This window comes from Elephantulus edwardii, unplaced genomic scaffold (genome assembly GCF_000299155.1).
Source record: "Elephantulus edwardii isolate Elephantulus edwardi_28Jun2011 unplaced genomic scaffold, EleEdw1.0 scaffold00083, whole genome shotgun sequence".
In the NCBI taxonomy this organism is placed as follows: domain Eukaryota; kingdom Metazoa; phylum Chordata; class Mammalia; order Macroscelidea; family Macroscelididae; genus Elephantulus; species Elephantulus edwardii.
In genome coordinates this window covers 4908185-4932522 of record NW_006399833.1, presented here as the reverse complement: position 1 = coordinate 4932522, position 24338 = coordinate 4908185, and the positions used below count along the sequence as shown (strand labels likewise).

Below are 24338 nucleotides of genomic sequence, written 5' to 3'. Positions count from 1 at the left end.
ATGGTGCCTGCACACAAGATTGGCGCTTTAATTGATAATGTTCCTTTCAGGTCTCCTTCAGGGAATTGGCCTGATGCCTCACTAAGAGGGAACAAGGACCCTCTCGTTTTTATCTCCTTTCAGAAAGAATGAAAGTGGCCAAGGGAATGGTTAACCAGAGCAGAGCCTGGCATGCTCTTAAAGAGTCACTAAGTGGTGCAGATGGTTAAGTACTGGGATGCTAACCCAGCTGATGGTTAATGGTCTGAACCCAATCAGATGTTCCTCAGGGAGGAGGTGGTGGTTGTATGCCAAGTCAGAACCGACCCATAGCTGACTCTCCAGCAGGTTTTCAAAGGCAGTAAATTGCACAGGAGGAGATTGCCCATCCTTCTCAGGCGGGATGCGTTAAAGTCATCAGTTGCTATGTGGGAGAAAGACGGGTACTCTCCTCACACATGATGGATGGCCTCTGAAAACCCACTGAAGGGTCAGCTATGAGACGGCTCCAACTCGACAGCACACTACGACAGAAGCGCCCCAGAAAAAAAGGCCTGACAATCTCCAAAAGATGACAGCCATGAAAACCCTACAAAGCGTAGTTCTATTCTGATGCACAGCTGATCGTTTTGTTTGTCTTCTGTCCCCTGAAGCTTAGTGTCTTGGTGCAGTACACCAGAGACTGTCCAGGATCCCAGCTTTCTGAATGGTAAGGAAGGAATTCATCACTCACCAAGCCACGAAAGTGAACAGGTTTGGGACTTACTGATATCTTCAATGACCACTGTGTTATCCATTGAAACATAAACAGCCAAGGAGTTCCAATCATCAAATAAAGCAAGTTTTCTGCAAAGCAAAACAGAGTGACATCACAATTAGGGAAGCGGCAACTTCCCTGTCAGCAGGCAGAAATACAATTTATGTTCATTGTCCCTAAGGTCACCGAACACTGTGCCACGGAGGGGTTGGTCACAAGAGCTCTGGCTCTATTGCTAGAGCTCTAGAACATTCCTTACCCAGGAACCTTTTGAATGCCCTACTCACTAGATCTGTACCTTAAAAGCGAGACTTCTCAGCTTTACGAAGTCAAAAGTCAACCTCACAAAAGGACATTATTACTCCTATTAGATAAAATGGAAAAGTTCTGAATGCACCTGTTCCAAGACATTTTGTTTTCTTTTCCTAAAAAACAAAGAAACAAACAAAAAAACCCTGACTTTTTTAAGGAGGGAAGTTATCATTAAAATATAGACTTATCTGGTAATTAGTAAAGAATGTCTATATTGAGCATAATAATTTTTTAAATAACTATAAGGGATCTGATTAACAACAGCAACTCAATAGGTTGAATAGGAAGGTGAAGGGGAGTGGGTTTACACTAATGGGGAAGATAATTAGGAAAAAGAAACAACAATGGCTGCACAGCTTGAAGAATGTAATTAATCTTATGGAAGTGCACATGTAGAAATTGTTTCACGGAGAAAGATGTTCTGGACTCCCTATGGGCTACATCGCCAGAGCTCCCTCTCTCTCTGTCTTGAAAGACAGACAGGCAAAGACATAAGAGAGTTCTGGTTGCCTACTCCATAGGAAGTTGTGCTGCTAATGCAAAGGCCATACCTTTCTGGCAGCTCAATTATACTCTGTGGGAGAAAGATGAACAATGTCCTCCTATGTGATTTACAGCCTCCCTGAAAACCTAATGGAAGGTCAGTTATGAGACATTTCTAACTCAATGGTAGTGAGAGGAAGATAGATAGATAGATAGATAGATAGATAGATAGATAGATAGATAGATAGATAGATAGATGATAGATAGATAAGCAGGTAGGCAGACAGAAAGGAAGATAGATGATAGACAGTAATATGATAGATGATAGACAGTAATATGATAGATGATTGATAGATAGATAGATAGAATATATATCTCTATCTATCTATCTATCTATCTATCTATCTATCTATCCTATTGCCAGATAGATGTCCCATTTTTATCAAGTCAATTACAGCTTATACTGAACCTACAGGACAGAACTGCCCCATAGGGTTTCTGAGGTTATAAATCATTCTTTACAGAAGCACACTGTCTTCTTTTCTCTTAGAAAACAGCTAATGGGTTCAAATCCTTTACCTTTCACTTAGTAGCCAAGAGCTTTAAGGTCCACATCACCAGGGGGTGTGTGTGTGTGTGTGTGTGTGTGTGTGTGTGTGTGTGTGTGCATGTGTGAGAGAGACAGAGACAGAGAACAGATGCTATGGAGACAGGAAAATGCTGAAAGTTCTGGTCTTTCCAACCTTCTCACATGCAGTGAGATCGCTAGGTAAATAGACAAGTAGACTTAGGTTATAGACTTAATCTCTGCAGGGGGGGCTGACTGACAAGCAGCTGGGGGGAGAGAGAGTGAGAGTGAGAGAATGAGAGAGAGAATGCTGAGTTGTATAATGCCATGGGAGATAAGAAAGAAAATCTTTTTAAAGGAGAGATTATCTGATGTCTAAATAAAAATACCCTGCCTACTCTGGTGGCCACTACTACTTTGGGCACGTGACCAGGAGGGACCAAGCTTTGGATGAGGACATCATACCCAGAAGGGTGGAGGGAGAGCACAGGAGAGGAAGACCCCAGAAGAGTTGGATTGATAGAGTAACTGGGGCAATGCGGGTGGGTGTGTCAGAGTCAGTGAGACTGGCTCAGGACAGCGCAGGCTGTTGTACAAAAGGGTCGTTATGAGTTGCAGGTGACTCGCTGGCATATAAAAACAATAATCCTGGTGGCAAAAAGTGGTGCTTTAATCCTGAAAGTACACAGTTCAAATCCACCAAGTGCTCTGAAAACTGTCTCTGAAAATTTGCCAGAGGGTCAGCTATGGATTGGTTCCAACTCTAAGGTACAAAGCAACAACTCACCTTTAACTTCTCCTCTTGCTAGGCTGAGAAAAACAGATTTAACTTCTGTTTCTCTGACCTCACCTTTCCAAGTGACTATCACCTTCCCCATATGATGTCTTTTTCCAAGGACAGAAATATCCTAACATGCCCAGAGTATATGAGACAAAGTTTCACCTACTTTGTTATTGTTGTTGGTAGTGATGTGGAGTTGGAATTGGCTCATAGCTTGCGCCTTAGTAAATTTTAAGAGATTGTAAATCACATGAGAGAAGATTTCCCATCTTCCTCCAGTGGAACATCTGGTGGATTCAAATTGCCTGCCTTTGGGTTAGCAACACAACTCTCTATTCACTAGGCCACCAGAGTTTCCTAACTAGGTAGTTGTTGTTAAGTTCCATCAAGTCAAGTAAGACTCACAGGGATCCTATGAACAACAGATATTAACCTTGTCCAGCAAAGAGTAGATCCATGAAGCCCAATCTTAGTGATTAATACTGCACTATCAGTAAAAAAATGTAACCAAGATACAGCCTTCACCTGAGCACCCAGGAAATAGAAACTACTTCTCTCAGCCATACACCTTCAGAGTATTCCAGTTCATGCAGCTTGGTTAATAATTGAAACAGTGTACTTTGCACTGTCATGGAGTCTAACTTATAGGACTTGATCAAAGTAAAATGGCTAATCCTGGGTCTAGGCTTACCTTTCTTAACTTCTGCTTCTTATTGACAGGCTGTTAATCTACCTACACAGAGAATCAAGCCTATAATTAAGGAACATCTGCCCTATGGTTAGTCAAGGAGGAAGGCACCAGCAGGCTGCCGGAATTTATTAGAGTCTTCTGATGAAGGCTGCTATCATAGCCCATTGTGTAAGAGGCTCTCAGGGAATGTGTAAGGGCCTTTGGGTTATTTGACATAACTACATGGCTTACACACCATTTTGTCCTAGGCTTTGCTTCTGTTTCTGAGGTGGCCCATGACTGTTGGTGAGTAAACAAGAAAGGAGCAGCTTACCCTCAAGAAGAAAGATATATACTCAAAGAACTTGCTGAGGCATATCCTTAGTGGTTTACCAAAAATAGCCAATGAGAAGATTTTGCATTAGCTAGTCAATCAGAATATTCTTTCCTGTTAATGCCTAAGAAGCTCTGGTAGCCCAGTGGCTAAAGAGTTCAGCTGCTAACCAAAAGGCCAGTGGTTCCAACCCACCATCCGCTCTATGGAAGCTAGATGAGGCAGTCTCCTCTTTAAAAGATTTATAATCTTGGAAACTCTACGAGGCAGTTCTACTCTGTCCTACCAAGTTGCTATAAATTGGAATCGATTGAATGGCAGTAGGTTGTTGAGGTTAACTCCTGAATATGGCCTAGATCTATCTTCATGGATCAGCTGCCCCTTGGATTCATGGTCTCCACATGGCAGAAGTCTATGACTTACCCCATTTCACTGTTCTTATGCTTCCAATAAAATCCTTTTGCTTTATTTTAACAGTTGGACAATCCATCTTTAAGACAACATGCAGTATAAGTAGTCTCCTATTTACAATGGGGTTCCATTCAGAAAACTGTTGTAGTTGGTTCTAACATAAGTAAAATTGGTTGTTAGGCTCCATTAAGTAGCCTATGACTTGTAGCGACCCTATGAACAAAAGATCTGAACCTTGCCCTATTGTGCACTGTCTTAACAATCAGCATCATGCTTAAGTCCATTGTTGTTGTCACTGTATTCATTCATTTTGTTGAGGATCTTCCTCTGTTTCTCTGATCCTTCACATTTCTCAGTACAATGTCTTTTTCCAAGGACAGAAACATCCTAACAACATGCCTGAAGTATGTGAGACGAAGTTTCATCTAGTTTGTTGTTGTTGTTCTTATGTGATGTGGAGTTGGAATTGACTCATAGCTGACCTCCTAGTAAGTTTTCAGAGATTGTAGATTGCATGAGAGGAGACTGGCCATCTTTCTCCAGAGGAACATCTGCTGGATTCATATTGCCTGCCTTTGGGTTGACAACTCAACTCCTTACTCACTAGGCCACCAGAGTTTCCTAACTAGGTAGTTATTGTTAGGTTCTAGCAAGTCAAGTAGGACTCATAGGGGTCCTATTAACAACAGATATGAACCTTGTCCTATCCTGTACTATCCTTATCTCTGACACACTGGAGCTACAGTCACTGCCTCAATCCATCTCATTGAGGGCCATCCTCTCTTGTTGACCCTCAACCTTTCCAAACACCTTTCCAAGGAATAGTCCCTCCTAACAACACACCCAAAGTATGTGAGACGAAGCTTTGCCATATTTGCCTCCAAGGATCACTCTGACTACACTTTCTCCAAGACATATCTGTTTGTTCTTTTGGATATCAATGGCATATTCCACACTCTCCTCCAACACTACAGCTCAAAGGCATCAATGCTTCTGTCATTCTTAATCACTGTCCAGCTCTCAGATGCATAACAGAGCTAAGTAAAATTTATTGGGCTTCGTATGAGGGGGTTTTTTTTGTTTGTTTTCTGTATATTTTCCTTTTCTTATGGGTATCTTTATAAATCATAGCACTGAACTTCTGTAAGTGAACATCTGAGAATGATAACATCAGCAAATTCTACACTGCAACATTATATGTATAGTATTATCAATAAGAAGTCTAAAAAATAAAATAAATAAAAAAACCTAGTTGGTCAGAAGTGAAGTATAGTTTATCGTAACTTAAATACTTCAAAAGCCAGGGTCTACCTGTAGTTCCTACAATAAGGCTCCAGAGTAGTCAGGAATTGAAGCACTCTGCACCAAAGGGGTCCAGATGGTTTCAATCTTCTTATACCTTCATTTGGTTCCAGATCCTAAGTGTATTTTCACTCATTTATCAAGTATTTATTGAGCACTTATGTGTTACAAGCAGTTTTATATGATAGTGTTATAGCATATAAAGAATATACAAGTATATGCTTTATACAAGAATAGAAGACAACAAAGATGATCTCTGCCCTAATGGTATTTTCCTTCAGGGACAGGCTGTCAAAAACGAAAACGACCATAAGTGATGTGGCTTGGTGATGAAGGTACTGATGCCACTTACCCTCTTTAACTACAACTTTAGTCCTACCTGTTCCATCTCACGTCTCATGGGAGATGAGTTCTGGTTAACAAAAGTATGGTGGCATGGCTTCTAGGGAGTTGGGCTGCTGACTCGAAGCTGGGACCCCTCTGGTGGTTCAAATCCACTAAGACTCTGTGGGAGAAAGATGGGCACCCTCCTCCCATGTGATTTACAATCTCAGAAATCTAGTGGAAGGTCAGATATGAGTAGGTTTTGATTCAACAGCAATGATTTTTACTTTGACTTTGGTAACTCTGACAAAAGGAAGTGCCTCGACTTCCCAGATCCCCTTGGCCTCTGTAGTAGGCAGTGAGCTCCTTGAGTTCCAGTTTGTTTTTATTTCTCCAGCACTTAGCAAAGTGGAGGGAGCTCTTGTGGCCCTAATGGTAAACAGTTGTGCTGCTGCTGCTCCACAGAAGGAAGATGGGCAATCTCTTCCTGTGCAATTTACTGCCTCTGAAAACCAGCTGGAGAGTCAACTAGGAGTTGGTACTTGATAACAACAATAATAGCAAAGTGGAGGGACTCAGTAACTGTTGAATAAGTGGATATTATTTGAGTAGCAGTCCATTTCTTGCCACACAGGATCAGTCTTCACCTGTTAGAATGTACTCTTTGGTTTCAAACTTCTCCCTGGCAAATGAGTGGCAATCTGTCACTGTTGTTTACTGTCAAATCGGGACCAACTTCTAGCTGACCCTGCACCAGGTTTTCAGAGGCAAGAAATTGCATGGGAGGAGATGGTCCATCTTTCTCCCACGGAACAGCTCAAGAATTTGAACCTCATGCTTTTGGGTTGACAGTGCAACTCCTTATCACCAGGCTGGAGTGAGATAATTAATACTTCTTGGTGGGCATCCATACAGACCAGTGCAAATGAATATAACTCTGATACGTCAAGACAAAAGTCCACACACTTAAGCATTTCAAAGCCCTGGCTGAACAAAACAGTACAGCTATCTGATAACTAATGCAGTGAGATTGCAAGAATCATTGTGTTGATAAGCGAATTAGCTGGCTGGGGAGGAAGACAGTAGAAGCTGGACACCAGATTCTTTCAATTCTTTCACTTACTTTAACACCTGGGCAACTGTATTTGGTCCAAACCATTCACCGATTGATTTCCCTTCTCCTACACCCATTTGTGCTGTTTTTATGTGGAGGAGGGGAAAAAGAAACATGTTAGCAAAAGATCTCCCAGCAACCACAAATCAATTTTTTTACATAAATATCCAAGTAGACAGATAACTTAGTGGCTTTGAAGGTAAAGCACATATAAGGTATGCACACATAGAGGTATATTGTCTTTATAGCCTTACCCATTTGATGGATAGAGTAGCAACAGTCTTTCCTATCTAAGAAGCACTGGAGGATTCGCTGGTATTCTTTGGGTTGTTCTCTCTGTTTCTCCCAGTTCCAGTCTTTTTAAGGGAAAAGAAATTAATCTTAAAACATAATTTCTAGAACTATATACTTCTGCTGCATTATGATGAAAAATGACAAAGTTAGCAGGAAAATAAGGGAACTTTTTAGAAGATTTCTGAGTATCTTTAATTTGGATGACAAAGACATCTGAAAATGCATTCTTTTCAAAGACTCAGTAGGTAGAAAGTAAAACAAGGGATTGACCAATGAATTGCCTTCACCCAGTAGCTGGAGCTGGATGAATGTAACATGAAAATGCTGTTTCACAAAGGCTTCCCATGACAAAGGCCTTTCCAGTCAACTGCTAGGTGGACAGGTCACCACAAAGCCCTGCAGTCTATCCAGATGTCATGATGTGTCATTGCCACACAGGTAGCAATGGTTTTGGTCCTCATCTTCAGAGAGTATTGCCAAAGGGGTCTCAGGAGAGGAAAATGCTATTCTGACATATGACTGTCCATGGAGGAACATCTTCACTATATGACTAAAGCAGGTTTTAAAACACCCCACAAGTTTCCATTTTAAACCACCTTTTACAAGGTCCCAACTAACCTTTGGAAAAACAAATAATTTTGCTATCGGCCATCCAAGGTTTCCTTAAGAGCAAGCCCAAGTGAACCACATCTGTAGGGATCTCAATCATGCCTTAGGCACATTTCCCCAAATCCTACAGAGGCCATTTAGCACTTACTGAGGATAACTACAAAGATGCTATATAATCCCTCTTGAAAACATGATATGCCCCCCCTTGCCCCCTCAGAACTCTGTATAATGGGGCTTATTTCTGAGATTTAGTTTGCTTTCAAGATATAAATGTCTCTCCTGAGGTTTTTTTTTGAGGGCATTTGAATTGATGGCTGAAATGTACTGGAAGTCAAAGAGCCTTCACTCTTCATTTGCTTCTAGTATTATCAAAATCAAAGGCTTAAATTTCCCGCTTAGAGCAGTCTTCAGAGGGTGAACCACATCCAACTTTTTTCTCATTAGCTACCAGATTGTCCAAGTTCAGGAAAGCCCTGATTATCTGGCTGTTCAGTGCCACTAAATATTTACTGATGACAGTGATACGTGAACACTACCTCAATTTAAAAAGTGCTGAATAAGAAACCCCCAAGACACTTCTTTCTAAATGCACAGAATTCATCTTAGCTACGAGATCCATTTCCGGATTCTTCCTGCTACTTGTCTCCATATTGAAACAACTGAGACGGCTGCTGACTGTGGGGATTTTTATCCAATTCACTTCCCACAAAAATACTTTCCAGAATAAGCATCTTGAAGTGTTTCATAAATGAGAAAAATGTTACCATAAAACTCTCTGCACAAAGAAGCACGTGAGCAGTAGGGAAGGAAAAAAAAATACCAGACAAGAAACCAAAAGACCTGAATTCTATTCCCAAATACGCACTTCTTTGTTTATTGACCCTGGGAAAAATACCTTGTTTCTCCAAGTCTCAGTTCCTTCATCTGTAAAACAGAAATTGTAATACTGCCTAGTGTAACACAAGTATAGACTATTTGGTGGCACCAAGTCTTAAAGAATGACAAAGGACATAAAGATGTCCCCCCTTGGTTCCTTTAAAAGACGGGAATAAGCTCTAAAATCTCCTTAGACCCTTTCTCAATCCTCTCTATAATAGGATCTGGGAAGTTGGACAGTTGGGAAAAGGGAGTGCTGTTTCCCTCCTTCTAAACTTCAATGTCCTCAGGAGAGGGCAGTTCTTGGAAAAAGTGGAGGGTAAGAGAAAAAGACGAAGACTTGGATTGACACAGTGACCATAACAAAGGGCTCAAGTGCCATTCTGGAAGGCAGTTTGGTGCTTCCTCAAAAAACTGATAAATTCCATATGGCCCAGTTATTCCACTACTTGGAATATACCCTGAGAATATGAGAACTGAGGCACAGAGATTTGTACACCAATGTTCATAGCACCATTATTCACCATCGCAAGAACATGGAAACAGCCCAAATGTCCAACCACAAATGAATGGATTGAGAAATTATGCTACATTCACACAATGGAATACTACGTAGCACTCAGAAGCAATGATTTTGTAAAGTATTACCTAACTTGGGAGGGACTGGAGAGCATTATGCTGAGTGAACAAACTCAGTCCCATAAGGACAAATATTGTATAAAACCATGATTGTAGAATGAGTATAAGGATCCAGGAAGAGGGGGAGAGGTTGGAAGCAGAGGGATGTGGATGTGCAGTGGGGAGGGATGATTAGTCATTGGGTTGTACAATTTGATTGGGGAGGGGGTGAGGGAAATTGAAAGAAGTTGTTCAAATTTGTATTTGATTTTTTAAATAAACTACTAGAAAAACGGAGGGGAAAAACCCCAAAAACAAAAAACAAAGGGCTCAAGCCTGGCAGAGATCATGAGGACAGTGTGAGATGAGGTTCAGATCTGTCACTCCTAAGGTCCAATGAGTCTTATCAACTCCACAACAACAACAAACCTCAATTAGCAACCATCAATGTGTTCAGTAGCCCAATGTCACGCAAGGTAGCCTTTCATCGCAAGCCCAAAACGGACTTTCAGTCAAGTGCTTGAACCGGTGTCCAGTCCACGTTCTCCCCAAGAGGCCAACAGGGTAGCACACACATTTTTTAACAAGATTCAGAGTCTCAGGGATGGTTAGCAGAAGGTTCTCAATAAAGTGGCCTTCTGAGAAAATGATTTTAAGGATTTTTTTATCATGAAGGGAGCGCTGTGAGTGAACCAAAACCAAAATAGCACCAACTTCTCCATTGCACACTTCCTCTAGGTCACTTACATATATCCCCCACCAGGCATGGAGTTGAAATGAAGTCAAGAAACGGACTGACCGCTGCACCCTTCTTCCTGCTCACTTGGTCATCTGATATATTTAAGGACTCCCTTAAACAATAGCATAGATGGAAAACTCTTAATGGCACACCTGCCTCCAGGTTCAATTCGATCCCAGAAAAGGAACTTTCTCTGGCGTGGTGAGTCACAAGGAAATACCAGGGGTTTCCTCTCAGGAGGGACTTTGTAAAATTGCCAGCCCAGCCGCATGAGCATTCATAGGGCATTTTGGGGTCTGCAGCTTTGTTAATGAGTGTGCCAAAAGTCCGGTATGGGTGTCAAGACCGACAGCGCTAAGTGACACTATCGAGTCCTTTGAGACAGTTCAGAGCACTGATGTTAACTCACCCCTTCCCAAGTGTCTGCAGATAAGCGCTTGAGCTAACATCATCTGTCCGCAGCGTAGCATGCATCCCCAGCCAGCATCTGATGAAGGGCCAGTCCCCCCTGTTGGCAAAAATAGTCACCGAGAATGAATATGGGTTCCTTAAATTGCCCTTTCCCTAAGAATCAGCATTATTTAGTAATTATACAAGACAGGCAAATACATACTCTGAAAAGGGAGGCAAGGGACATACTCAGAGGTCAAGGAGTTTCCATATAGAATTGGTACTTGTAACTATAGTGCTGATTTAGACAAAAGAGGAAATGTGGCTTAAAGATAAAACAAACAAAACTTGGTCCTTAGGCTTTCTGCTTTAAGACTTCTGGGTATACATGCAATTTCAGTAGAAGATCGTCATGTATCATCACCATCACTTAGCTCATCCCATTTGGTGGGGTCATTGCAGGGAGTTGTACTGATAACCTAAAGGCAGCTTGTTCAAATCCACGAGCAGCTCCACAGGGATGGGCAATTGGATCCCGTGCAACTTTGACAGACTCTGAAAAGTCAGCTCCATCTTGAAGGCCATGAATCTGAGTTGAATCTGAACATAACTCTGCCTTGCACAGTCCATTTCCATACCCCTAAACTTTTCAGGGAAGACTCTTTTACCTTAGTTAGGGAACAATTGCCATCAACGATAATTATCCCAAAGGCAAAAGTACTTGAAAAGCTTTTTAATTTTATTTTTATAAATAAAAATATAACTTTTTATTTTATACTCGATAAAAGGAGAACTAATGCCTTTGAGCTGTGGTGCTGGAGAAGAGTAGCAAACATACCATGGACTTCTAGGAGAACAAATAGATTCATCCTAGAGAGGTGAGACCAGGAGGCAAGGATTCTAAAGCTTCATCTGACATACTTTGGACATGCTGCAATGAGGGACCAGCCCTTAGAGAGGGACATCATGCTTGGTAGGGTGGAGGGACAGCGCAGGGGATGAAGACCCTGATATGAGATGGATTGATTCAGTGACTGGGGTATTGGGGGTTGGTGTGTCAGAGACAATTAGGTTGGCACAGGATAGAGCAAGGTTTAAGGCACATAGGTTCGCTATGAATTGCAACCAACTCTAGAGTACATAACAACAACCACAACAACTGGTTTGCTTACAAAGTTCATGTACATTGTGTTTCACACTATCCTTCATTCACATTTCATTCTCAGCACTGAACTATGCCCACCGTTACCCTGACTTTCTGAACAGCAAAAAAGACCATGTAAAACCAGAGGGATGAGTACTTGAAGACCAGTCTTTAGTTACCGACTCCAAGTCTCATCTATAGACTGGGGCTCATTGCACATACTCTGCTGGCCTAGTGGTAAGAATCTGTGCGGTGATCCTAAATGCACAAGGTTCAAATCTACCAGCTGGCTCTACAGGAGAAAGATGGGCAATCTCCTCCCATGTAATTAACTGCCTCTGAAAACCCCTGGAGGGTCAACCATGAGTTGGTTCCAACTTGACAGCACACAACAACTACAAGTGTGTGCTCTAAGAATTAAGTTAAAGAATATCCGTTAAAGTGTCCTACAACCCACACAGGATCACATAAATATTTAGGACAGTATGTATGGTATAATATAAATAATATTAATAAATCAGAAAGGTATTACATCTTAGAACTCCAAAGTCATTGCCACCGAGTCAGAACAAACCAAATCACATGGGAGGAGATTTGTCATCTTTCTCTGCCAGAGCTGCTGGGGGAGACTAGACCCTGAGACCTCTCTGTGTTACATTTTAGAGAGTTTCAAAACAGTTAATAAATTAAGTAAAATGAAGGGTTCCATTTAAAAAAAAACACCAAACAACAACACAAAACACTTCATGTAAAGAAAATCCCATGTACATAGCCAGAGTGAGTGCAATATCCTTTCTCAAGACACCAATGAAAGCAGAAAAATGGAAAGTCACAAGGAGACATTTTACTGTAATGGATTTCCTTTCCTAGAAGTGGGAAGGTACGATAGGAAAATTATCACAGAAAAGTTTAACTTAAAAGGGAGTCATCAACCCTGTTAAGACCAAATCACCAAGGTGGTCAACTTGTCCTTTTGTTTTCAAGACAAAAGGAGAGTTACTATAAAGATAGAAAAGGAAGATTGAGCCAATTTGAACTCTTTTTAATGGTGACATTCTAGGCCGGATTACTGTGGAAAAGATGCAATGGGGCCCACATTTTTTTTTAAAAAAATCATTTATTGCTAAAATATTGGCAAAGTTGAAATGCAAACATTTCCCAGATATGCACAGTGCTCCTCACCCAAAGTAAGTTAACAGTTTAGAACCAGTGAGCAATATATTGTTCTTTTGTTTGTTTGGGTCCTTCCACTTATTATAAAGGTTGGTCTCACTCCAATTAATAGGCCCATCCCCACATCAAAACTGCTCAAACAGATTTCCACTTTGGAATGCTGCTATTGTTGTGTACCTTAGGGTCGGAACCAACACACAGCTGACCCTCTGGCGGGTTTTCAGAGGCAGTCAATCCCACAGGAGGCGATTGCCAATCCTTCTTCCAAGCTAGGTGGTCTCTAACCTTGTGCCTTCGGGATTGCAGTGCAGCTTCTTGCCACTAGGCCACCAGAGCTCACTTTGGAGTGTAGCTCCCCACATTTGAATTTGGTGACCATTTCTGATGGCTGTGATACTAGGAAGAAGCCATCCTACCTGCAAATATTTTATTTTCTCTACAGAGAGTATATACATTTGGTTTATTACATTACCATTTTAATAGAAGGCATTTGGTACTTTAACAGCTTGGAATGAATTCTAAGGAAGTCTATCATGATTTATCTTCCAGTTGCAAAGTACTTTAATTTCACAGTGAGGAAAAAATAGTCAGAGGAGTTATTTCCTTTCTTTCAAGGCACAACATCACTACCCACTGCCAGATAGTGAATTCTGACTCATAATGACCCTTTAGGATAGAGGATGGGCAATCTCCTCCTGTGAGATTAACTAACTCTGAAAATCCAGTGGGTGTCAGCTATGGGTTGGATCCAACTTGATGGTACTCAACGACAACAACAGGATAGAGTAGAACCAACTGTTGCAATTCCAAGGCTTTATAAACCTTTTGGCAATAGATTGGTATTCCTTTCTCACACAGTGTGGCTGGTAGGTTCAAACTGCTGATCTTTAGGCTAGTAGACAACTGCTTTAGCTACTGTGCCACCAAGTTCCTTTTTTTAAGCTAAAATGATCCTTAATATTCAAGTAACTCCAAAAAAGCAACAGACTAGAATTTTTTTATTATTTTTATTCATAAAGGAATTTCTTTTTAATAAGGCATCAAAATATTATCTAGCTCCCTATAAGGTAACTAAGAAACTAATAGTAAGTTAGCCTGTCATTTAATCGGTATTAGGCAAGTTAAAGATTTATTCGAATTCTTTCTTTGCTCTTGAACATAAAGCAAACCAACAATCAGAACAATCAGAAGGGGGTTTAAAAAAGATATTGGTAGTAACTCAGTTTCATAAGGACAAATACTGCATTCATGTAAAAATAGAAGGATAAGTAGTAAAACATGTATGGAACCAGAGTGGGTAAGGAGTGGGAATAGAGGTGTGAGGATGGGTAGGAGCGAAACCACGGGGTTGCACAGTTTGGGGGGTTGAGGAAGGGAGTGAAGGAAATGAGATGAATCCATCAGGACCTGGTAAGACAGGATAATGATGGCTAAGGTCCAATGGTGATTAATTTTATAAAATATAATACCTGGGAATGATTGTATGAAACATAATGTGAATGAAGAAGTATGTAAAACACAATGTATACAAACTTTGTAAGTATGCCAATATAAAAGAATTCAAGGGGAAAGAAAGTGAAAAAAAATTATTGTTAGAGCAGGGGGCAGGAGATCTGTTGCAGGGGGAAACTACGGGTTGCAGAGTTTAGTGGGTGGACTGAGGGGGTTAAGGACTTAGGAAAGATGCAGTGGGGATCTGAAAAGATCTGCATAGATCAGTGGTGATTAATTTTATAAGACATAATGTGTGTGAATGATCATATAAAACAACGCAAATTTTTAAAAAAATCTCAAAAATAAAAAAATTTAAAAGTAAACAAAAAATCTATTGGTATTGCACATTAACATTATGTAACCACATATGCTGAGGTTTGTCAATGATAAACCTTTTTGCATTATGTATAAGGTTTACCTACTCCGTTAAAGCAAATTCTTTGCCATAGAAAGTTCTGATGCTTCTGGGAAGTTCAGGCTATTAGGGGGGAAAGCACAGTACAACAAATGATATACCTACCAATTGGTGAAAATTTCCTTCTGTATGTAAACCACAGACGAGCACTTATATCAGACAACAGCTTAGATCTTTCTGTAATTAAACATGAAATCAAAGTTAAATTACCATGCCACTAGAGCTCCTTAAATCACCAGACACTAAAATAAAATTGCTACACGTTAATCTAAAAATACTAGCCTTCGATTTCTGGGTCAACAATATATCAATTCATTTTCAAATAACCAGTCCATTGGTATGCTGCTGCTGTTGCTATGTACTGTCAGTCGTCTGCACCTCATAGTGACCCTATGCACAATAGCTTTGGCGCCTCCCCTATCCTGAGCCAATCTCACCATCTCTGACACACCTGTCCTATAACCCCAGTTACTTTGTCAGTCCATCTCATCCAGGGTTGTCCTCTCCTGTGCTGTCCCTCCACTCTTCCAAGCTTGATGTTCTCCTCCCGGTCACATCCCAAAGGATGTGAGATGGAGCTTCAAAATCCTTGCCTCTGATGAGCAACTTGATTTGCTGTCAATTCAGTCTAGACTCATAGTGTACAATGGAATGAAACACTGCCTGGCCTCAATCCCATTTAAGCCAAATAATTTCAGTAGTTTCCCTGTACTTGTGTTTTAGCCAGACAAACTGACAGTGATGATTGTTGTTTCCTATCTTCTTCTTACTGGGCCCCATTGCTCTGGCAGATATTAAAGTGGAGTCACAATGAAAAGATAATGAATACCAAAAGCAAGGATCCTATATCATCTACAAACAAGGCAATGAGTCTTTTAATGATGATGGCTGATTGAATCTCTCTCATACTCACTGTTACCTAAAAATAGGGTGGGATGTGTGTGAGTGTATAACTTAAAAGGAAATCTCTCTGTTAAGGAAATGTAAGTATATTTTTTAAAATCAATACATAATAGCTAATTGAACTTGCACTCATAATCTAAATGGATGTAGAATACCACAAATGATTTTTTGTCTTTCCCCATAGTATGCTTTCTTTTTCCACAGTATGACATAAATACACTGACTGCCACAAATACAATTTCTACATTTTCATCTGTTCTTTTATGTGTTATTATTTGTCTTACTCTGTTGGAGAGAACTTGGGCCCAATGCACTTGAAGAGAAGGGAATTTATCATTTTCTCAATTTGTTGTTGTTAGGTGTCATTGAGTTGACTACAACTCATAGCAACCCAATGATCTGAATGAATCCTGCCCTGTCCTGTGATACCCTCACAATCTCTGATATGCTCCAGACGACTGTTACAATCACTGTATCAATTCATCTTGTTGAGAGTCTTCCTTTCTCTGACTTGCCGCCCTGCCCAGCATGATGTCTTTTCCCAGTATCTATTTTTCTCTCTTGTCTTTCTTTTGAGCAACTCAGAAAGTTGAGCTGTTTAGATTTCCCCTTCTCCCTTCAGATCCTCAGTACCTACCACATATTGAAGAAGCTGACATACGAATGCTAAGAGTAAGGCTTCTGGAGTCATAATTTGCCTAGGTTTGAACCTGGACCCAACTACTTACAAGTGCTTTGATCTTTTAAAGATACATATAATTTAATATTTTTTTGTTTTCCAAACTATACACATAAAATTATACACTTATTCAATAGTTTCTATCTATACAGTGAGGCTGAGCATATTCTTCAAGTTCTACAACCATCCTCACCCTCCTTTTCTGGACGGTCCTCCGTCAATTAACATAAACCCAATACCCCCTAAGGTTCCTATGAAATCTCTCCAATTTGATCCCACATAATTAGCTTTTAAGAGCATAATGCTCAAGGCAGACTTTGTTTACTAGCTAAAGCTAAAATGATTCTTTGATTTTAAGAAGACTTCAGAAATATTTTTAAGGTTTAAAGAGTTTTAGGGGTTCATCAGCTTCCATGGCTCAAAAAAAAAATCTAGTTTCCATGATAATTCCAGCTTTGAATTTGTGCCACTTATCTGAGCCAAATGTAATACTTCATAAAATTAGGAGTGTCCAACAAGAAGATACATGTGAAGACCTTAGATGGTACCTGGCACAGGTACCTTGTAATAGATATTAACTAGTGTTACATACCTTCCTGAAAATGTTTACACCACATTCCCTGCTCTGACCTTCTCTACTTCTTCCAGTTTGGCTATGAGTTGGGAAAGTTGAGGGATGCTTAGTGGAAAATTTTGACACATTTCTAAATTGTTATTGGGTGAAAATTTTAACAATGATTTTTCTTTCAAAGCCATTCTCCAACAGAACAACTGAATATAGGCATAATTGGTAAGGTAGGGAATTCATTTTGTCACAGATCAAAAAACTGTAAGTTAATATGGCTACTATTCAAATTTACACACCAACTAATGAAGCCAATGATGAGGAAACTAAAGATATCTACCTACCAACTTCTGCAGCCTAAAATTGATAGAAAGTGCAAGCAAGATGCATTCATAATAAGTAACTATTGGAAAGCAAAAGCTTGAAACAAATAATTGTTAGTTAGAAACATGTTCACAGCTTTAGTTTGCTTGGCTCCACAGTCAATACTCTCGGCACCAGTAGCCAGGAAATTAAAAGACATATTGCGATGGGAAAGTCTACTGTTAGGGACCTCTCTAAAGTACTGAAAAGCAATGGTGTCTCTCTAGAGACGAAGGTGCGTCTGATACAGGCCATGGTCTTTGCAATCACTTGCTATGCATCAGAGAGTTGGACAATGATGAGGGAGGATAGAAGGAGAATTGATGCCTTTGAGCTGTGGTGCTGGAGAAGAGTATTGAGGACTGCTCAATGGACTTCTAGGAAAACAAACAGATTCATCTTGGAAAGGGTCAAACCAGGTTGCTCCTTGGAGGCAAGGATTCTGAGGCTCCATCTAACGTACTTAGGACATGTTATAAGGAGGGACCGGTCCTTGGAGAGGGACATCATGCTTCATAGGGTGGAGTGACAGCGCAGGAGAGGAAGGCCCTCTAGGAGGTGGATTGATTCAGTGACTGGGGTAATCGGGATGGGTGTATCAGAGACGGTGCGATTGGCACAGGACAGAGCAGAGTTTAGGGCTGTTGTACATAGGGTCGCTATGACTCGATGCCACATAAGAACAAACAATAACAATGGTATTAGGACTGGAGGAAGACTCACCAGCTATCTTTGTTATGGAGATGGTACAACCTTGCTTGTTAAAAGTGAGGGTGACTTGAAACATTTGCTTCAGAATATCAATATAGATTTTATCTCAACAACAAGAAGACAAAAAATTTTCACCACTAGACCAGTAAGCAATGTCAAGATAGAGAAAAGATTGGAGTTGTCAAATATTTCACTCTATTTGAATCCCTAATCAACACTCATGGTAAAAGCAGTTAATGAATTAAAAGATGCATTTTTGCATCTGCTGCCAAGGTCCCCTACAAAGTACTAAAGAACAAAGATATCAGTTTAAAGGCTATGGTGTGCCTGATCCAAGCCATGGTCTTTTAAATCACTTGTTATAAGTTTGAGAGCTGGACAATGAATAAGGAAGACTGAAGAATAGTGCCTTTGAATTGTGGTGTTTGTTGATGACAAATACAGAATATACCACAGACTACAAAAAGAATAAGCAAATATATCTTGGAGGAAGTGCTGCCAGGGTGTTCCTTTGAGGAGTACAAATGGTAAGACTTTGTGTCAAGGTCTCCTTGGAAAAAGATGTGCTGGGAAAGCTAGAGAAAGCAACAAGATGGATTGAAACAGTGACTGTAATATTGGGCTCTAGTATATCAGATATTATTAAGATGGTGAAGGATGAAGTGATGGTCATAGTTGACTTGATGGCACCTAGGATCAGCCATGAACAAAAACTAGACAAGTTGTGGGGTTCAATGGAAGAAAAAGATCATTGAAGAGAAAGAAAAGTCCACAATGGATGTAAGAAGAAACTCTGAAATTTGCTATTGAATGTAGAATGCTTAATAAAGCTAAAGGAAGAATTGATGAAGCAAGCTGACCAGAATATTTCAAAAGGGAGTGCCAGAAACAAAAGTGCTATAACAAAATGTATAAAAGTCTGGAGTTAGAAAACCCAAAAGGAAGGGTATGCCCAACATCTCTCAAATGGAAAGAACTGAAGAAAAAAACAACAAACCCTCAGGTCTCAAGTTACAATATGAAGAATTCCGTGGGCAAAATTTTATTTGTTTCCATTATCTAAATACCTATATTTTTAAAAATGAGAATCTTGTACTCCTATTAAAATAAGAAAGTATTTGAGGATAAAAAAAATTCAATTACAAAGAAAACATAAAAAGATGGAAGAGACACACAAGACTCACTGTACCTGAAAAGAAGGACATTCTGAAATGAATGGATTATTAGAGAACACGCATATGACAATTAATAGGCTTAGCAGGAGTATTGGGGGAGGTGGGGTGGGAGGAAAGTGGGCATAAATGAACAAACAGTAAAAAATACTAAATTAAAAAAATTCTAATGATAGAGAGAATCAAGTTACTATTCCAAAAAGAATTATTCAATATTGAACCATTTCAGGAGGCAGCATATGATCAAGAACCAATGTTACTGAAATAAGAAGTCCAGATTTCACTTAAGGAATTGGGAGGAAAAAAAACCCCAAAAATCCAAAACCAAAAAACCCAAAAAAACAAGGTTCCAGAAATGCACAGATGTTTCAACAAATGGGTGAGTACTCACTCATCTATGCCAAGAAATCTAGCCAACCAACTGGAAGAAATTCATATTTATGCCCATTCAAAAACAATAATTCAAAAGAATGTGGAAATTATCTTGTAAAGTCCTTAACAAAATATGTAAGTAAAATCTTACTCAAGATTATTTCACAACAGCTGGAACAATACATCAATAGGGAACTGTCAGGAATTCAGGTGGGATTGAGAGGAGGCTACAGAACAAGAGGTATCACTGCTGTTAGCAGATGAATATTGACTTAAAGCATAAAATACCAGAAAGATGTTTATTTGGGTTTTATTCCCTATGCAAAGGCAGTCAACTGTGTGGATCATAATAAATTATGGATAACATTTAAAAGAATGGGAATGACAAATAAAACTGTACATAGACCAAGAAGCAGTTGTTTCAACAGAACAAGGAGAGAGTGCATGGCTTAAAGCCAGGAAAGGTATTCATCATGTTTGTTTCTTTTTAGTCAATCTGTATGCATGAACAAATCATCTGAGAAGCTGGACAAATATGAGGATGATACAACCTTGTTTGCAGAAAATGAAGATACCTTGAAACACTTACTGATGATGCTCAAAGACTACATAGCTTTCAGAATAAAGAAAACAATAATTCTCACAACAGGATCAATAAACAGTATTATGATGAATGAAGAATAGATTGAAGTTGTCAATGAGTTTCATTTTATTTGGAGCCACAATCAAAATTCATGGAAGAAGCAGTCATGTAATCAAATGATAGCTTGCACTAGACAATTCTGCTGCTAAAGCCCTCTTTAAAGTGTGGAGGAGCAATATTGTCACTTTAAAGATTAAGGTACACCTGACTCTAGGAAAGGTATTTAAATTACTTTACATGAATGTTAAAGTTGGACAATGATTAATTCATTCTTAATGAATATCAATAAATTGATGTCTTTCAATTGTGGTGTATTTAAGAACAGATGTCTTTCAATTGTGGTGTTGGCAAAAAATATTGAATAGACCATGGACTACCAAAGCACAGACAAATCTGTCCTAGAAGAAATGAAGCCAGAGTGTCTCTCTGCTTTATCTCTGACACTTTGTGCATATTGTCAGGAGGGGTTAGCCTATGAAGAAGGACATCAAGCTTGGAAAAGTAGAGGGTCTATATAATAGAGGAAGATCTCCAATGAGATGGACTGATACAGTGACTGTCAACAATGAGTGTAAGCACAGTAGAGATTGTGAGATTGTCACAGTGACAGGCAGAGTTTCATTCTGACTCTATAGCATCTAATATAAACAAATGAAACAAGTTAGATCTACACATACAAAGCACTTATTTTGAAATGAAAGAATTGTAATATAATCCCTCCAGTTGCCAGTCCTGGGCTCTGTTTACAATTCTCTAAACAAATTCATGAAACCAAACTCAGAAGAACTAGAAAATGCCCAACTTCCTCACTTGTTCAGCTATTTGTTCCTAGCCCCACACTCATACCTTTATAAAGGATCTCTCTCCAGAGTGACAGAAACCCCAGAGAAGTCTCCTTCAATGCTGGCTAAAAGGTCTCACTCAATCTAGGAGCATGTGAGGGTAAAGAAGAAAATCCCCAGTCTATTTTTTTATCTAGCTGTGGTGGCTAAAATTTCTACACAGAACCAATAGTACAGTTAGTCAAGAACTCAAATATCCTCCATGGTCACCCATTTTGTATAATATTTCATGAGTTCCTTGTTTTTCAATGCAGCATATAGTATTCCATTGTGTGAATATACTATAGCTTCTCTATCCATTCGTTTGTTGATGGCCACTTGAGTTATTTCCAACTCTTTGCTATTGTGAACAAAGCTGCAATAATCATGGTGTGCATATACCTGCTTAGATGGACATTATGCTGAGTGAAATATCTCAGTCACAAAAGGACAAATACTGCATAGTGCCACTGTTGTAAAGCAGGACTGACATTGGGGTCGAGAGGAAACTAAGAGGGGATAAATCATGTACACTGCATTGAAACAGATGAGGGAGAGAAGTGTTTAAAAGAAATATATGATTAGGTTTTGTCATGACAAGAGTCCAGAATGAAAGCTGCATAGTGGAATGGACTTTAGGGGTGAGGATTGTATAATAATGAAAAAAAAATTTTTTTTACTTTTCTTTTTTTTACTTTTCAAAGAGAAAAACGAACTGGGGGGTCAGGGTGAACAGGGAGGAAAGTATGCAACAATGAATGAATGGAAATTCAAAGTTTCTGTAAACTTTCATTAAAATTAAAAAAAAATGGAAGAAAAAAAAGAACTCAAATATCTTGGATTTTGCAATCTTGTTTTTGTTTTTGATAGTCATGGGTTGTTTAGAAGTCCCCTTAGGCTCGTACCTCATTTGGATTTTCACAATCAAATCATCTCAAATCTTACCTGTTTTAAGGAGATGCTGCTTCCCTAAGATCCATACCACTTCATCTGTATCTGGGAATTCTTCTAGGTAGTCAGTGAAAATAGTAATCTGGTTTTCATACTTGGATAAAACTGAAAGACAAGGAGAAACTTAAGCACAATTTAATAGAAAAGGGGCTGGATCTCTTAGCATGCCTTCCCTCGAGCATGAAAGACCATCAGCTCAAATTGTAATGGAAGCAAATCCTTACCTTAGGGAACAAAACTACTCAGGAGGCCTTAAATCCTCTAGTAAATGGATTTCTTTTCAGTCATCTCTCTGTTGTTTTATTGTTGTAGTTACAATTATGATAAAAAAACCCTATATTTATATATAGATTAAAAACAACATTCACCAATTAAATGGTTTTCACATGTAAATTTAGTGGTACCAATTATATTAATCAGCCCTGAGATAACCTTTAATGCTTAAACCAAAAATATCCCCTTAAGCATTCTTAAAACCAATAATAGTTTAGCCTAAGTAGCAAAGAATGTCTGCTTTAAGCATTGTGCTCTTTTAAGAACTCTCTCTATGGGATCAAACTGACAATAGCAACTTAAAAGATTATTTAGGAACCTTAGGGGGTAGTGAGTTTATGTGAAGGGTCAAGGAACAACTCAGAAAAGGAGGGTGGGAATGATTGCACAACTCGAAGAATGTGATCAATGTCACCAAATGGGACATTTAGAGGTTGCTGAATCCTTGGGGGTTTTCTTGTATATATTCACAACAGCAAAAGAATTTTGTTAAAATTATATTGACCATCTCTTTTGACGTTCTCTTTCTCTTGGTCACATTTGGCAAGGACTTTAAAGAATTTGACGACAGTTATATATGATAAACAAACATTAAGGGACTCCTGGTCTTCTAGTGGGTAAGGAGTTGTGCTGCCAACCAAAAGCCAGGTGGTTCAGATCCACCAGCTGCTTCTCAGGAGAAAGATGGGCAATCTCCTACCATGCGATTTACAGCCTCTACCCTAGAGGGTCAGTGTGCAGTAAGTTCTGAGTCATTCTGAAGGCCCCGAGTACAGTTATATTAATTTTTCTCCTCATGTAGCCATTTTTTAAAATGGTCACTTTCCTGGCACAAATGTATCAAAGTGATAGGACAATATCTGCATACCCGCTTTCTGGCTGTGCCACATGGTGTATTTTGAGGTTTGCATTGTAGTTTTTTAGTAGCCAGTGACTTAGAAATCTGAAATATTGCACAACTGTGAAAACAGCAATATTTTAGCAAAAAAACAAATGTATTTACAGTATTTTTTTAAAAAAAATTTATACTGGTTTACTTACAAAGTTTGTATACATTGATTTTCTATTTTACATTTTATTCATATATGGCTTCAACAAAGAAAGATTGTGGTGGTGCAGTTGTTGTTGTGAGGTGACATCGAGTTCAACTCACAGTGACCCTATGAACAATAACGGATCTGAACCCTGTCCCCACCCGGTGCTAATCTCACTATTTGGCACACTCAAACCCATTGCTGCAGTTACTGTGTCAGTCCACCTGGTTAAGGGTCTTCCTTTCCTTCACCATCCCTCCACTTTACTAAGCATGATATCCTTCTCCAAGTAATAGCCTCTCCTAGCAACATGCCTAAAGTATGTGAGATCTTTGCCTCCAAGGAGCGTTCTGGCTGCACCTTCTCCAAGATATATCTGTTTGTTCTTTTGACAGTCCATGGGATATTCAACACTCTTCACACCAGAGCTTAATGGCATCAATTATTCTTCTATCATCCTTACTCATTCTCCAGCTCTCAAATGCACAGAAAGTGACTGAAAAGACCATGGTCTGAATCAGGTGCATCTTAGTCCTCAAACTAACCTCACTGCTCCTCAGAAATTTGGAGAGTTTCCTTACTGCATTCTCATAGGTGCTGTCAGCTCTATGAACAACAGATTGAAACCTTGCCCTATCCAGTGCCATCCTTATAATCTCTGCCATTGTTACAATCACTGTGTCAATCCAACTTATTGAGAGTCTTCCTCTCTTTTACAAACATGACATCTTTTTCCAAGGGCTTGCTCCTCCTGACAACAAGCCTGAAGTATGTAAGAAGTTGTTTCACCTTCCTTGCCTTTAAGGATGTAAGAGTACTTATTATTCAGACTCACAATACTTCGGGCATATGACCAGGAAGGACCAGTCCCTGGAGAAGGACATGATGCTTAGAAGGGGCGGAGGAACAGCACAGGAGAGGAAGACCCAGATGAGACCAACTGACCCAGTAACTAGGGTAATGGGGATAGGTGTGTTAGAAACACACACTGGCTCAGGATAGGGAAGGCTTCAGAGCTATAGTTCATAGGGTTGCTATGAGTCAGAGGAGACTCAATGGGACAT

At 39.6% G+C, this 24338-nt stretch overlaps 1 protein-coding gene across 2 annotated transcripts in view; it reads right to left on the bottom strand.

The window, feature by feature from the left end:
• Positions 1-22070, bottom strand: part of ATG4A (autophagy related 4A, cysteine peptidase) — a 31729-nt gene extending 9659 nt beyond the window's left edge. For both annotated transcript variants that reach the window (XM_006889907.1, XM_006889908.1), the window contains exons 1-6: positions 21962-22070; positions 14893-14964; positions 10581-10679; positions 7290-7391; positions 7045-7117; positions 746-825 (exon numbers count right to left, since the gene is read on the bottom strand). In XM_006889907.1, coding sequence (XP_006889969.1) covers positions 746-825; positions 7045-7117; positions 7290-7391; positions 10581-10641 — 316 coding nt within the window. In that variant the 5' untranslated portion in view covers positions 10642-10679; positions 14893-14964; positions 21962-22070. The remainder of the gene's footprint in view (positions 1-745; positions 826-7044; positions 7118-7289; positions 7392-10580; positions 10680-14892; positions 14965-21961) is intronic.
• Between the last annotated feature and the right edge of the window lie 2268 nt (positions 22071-24338).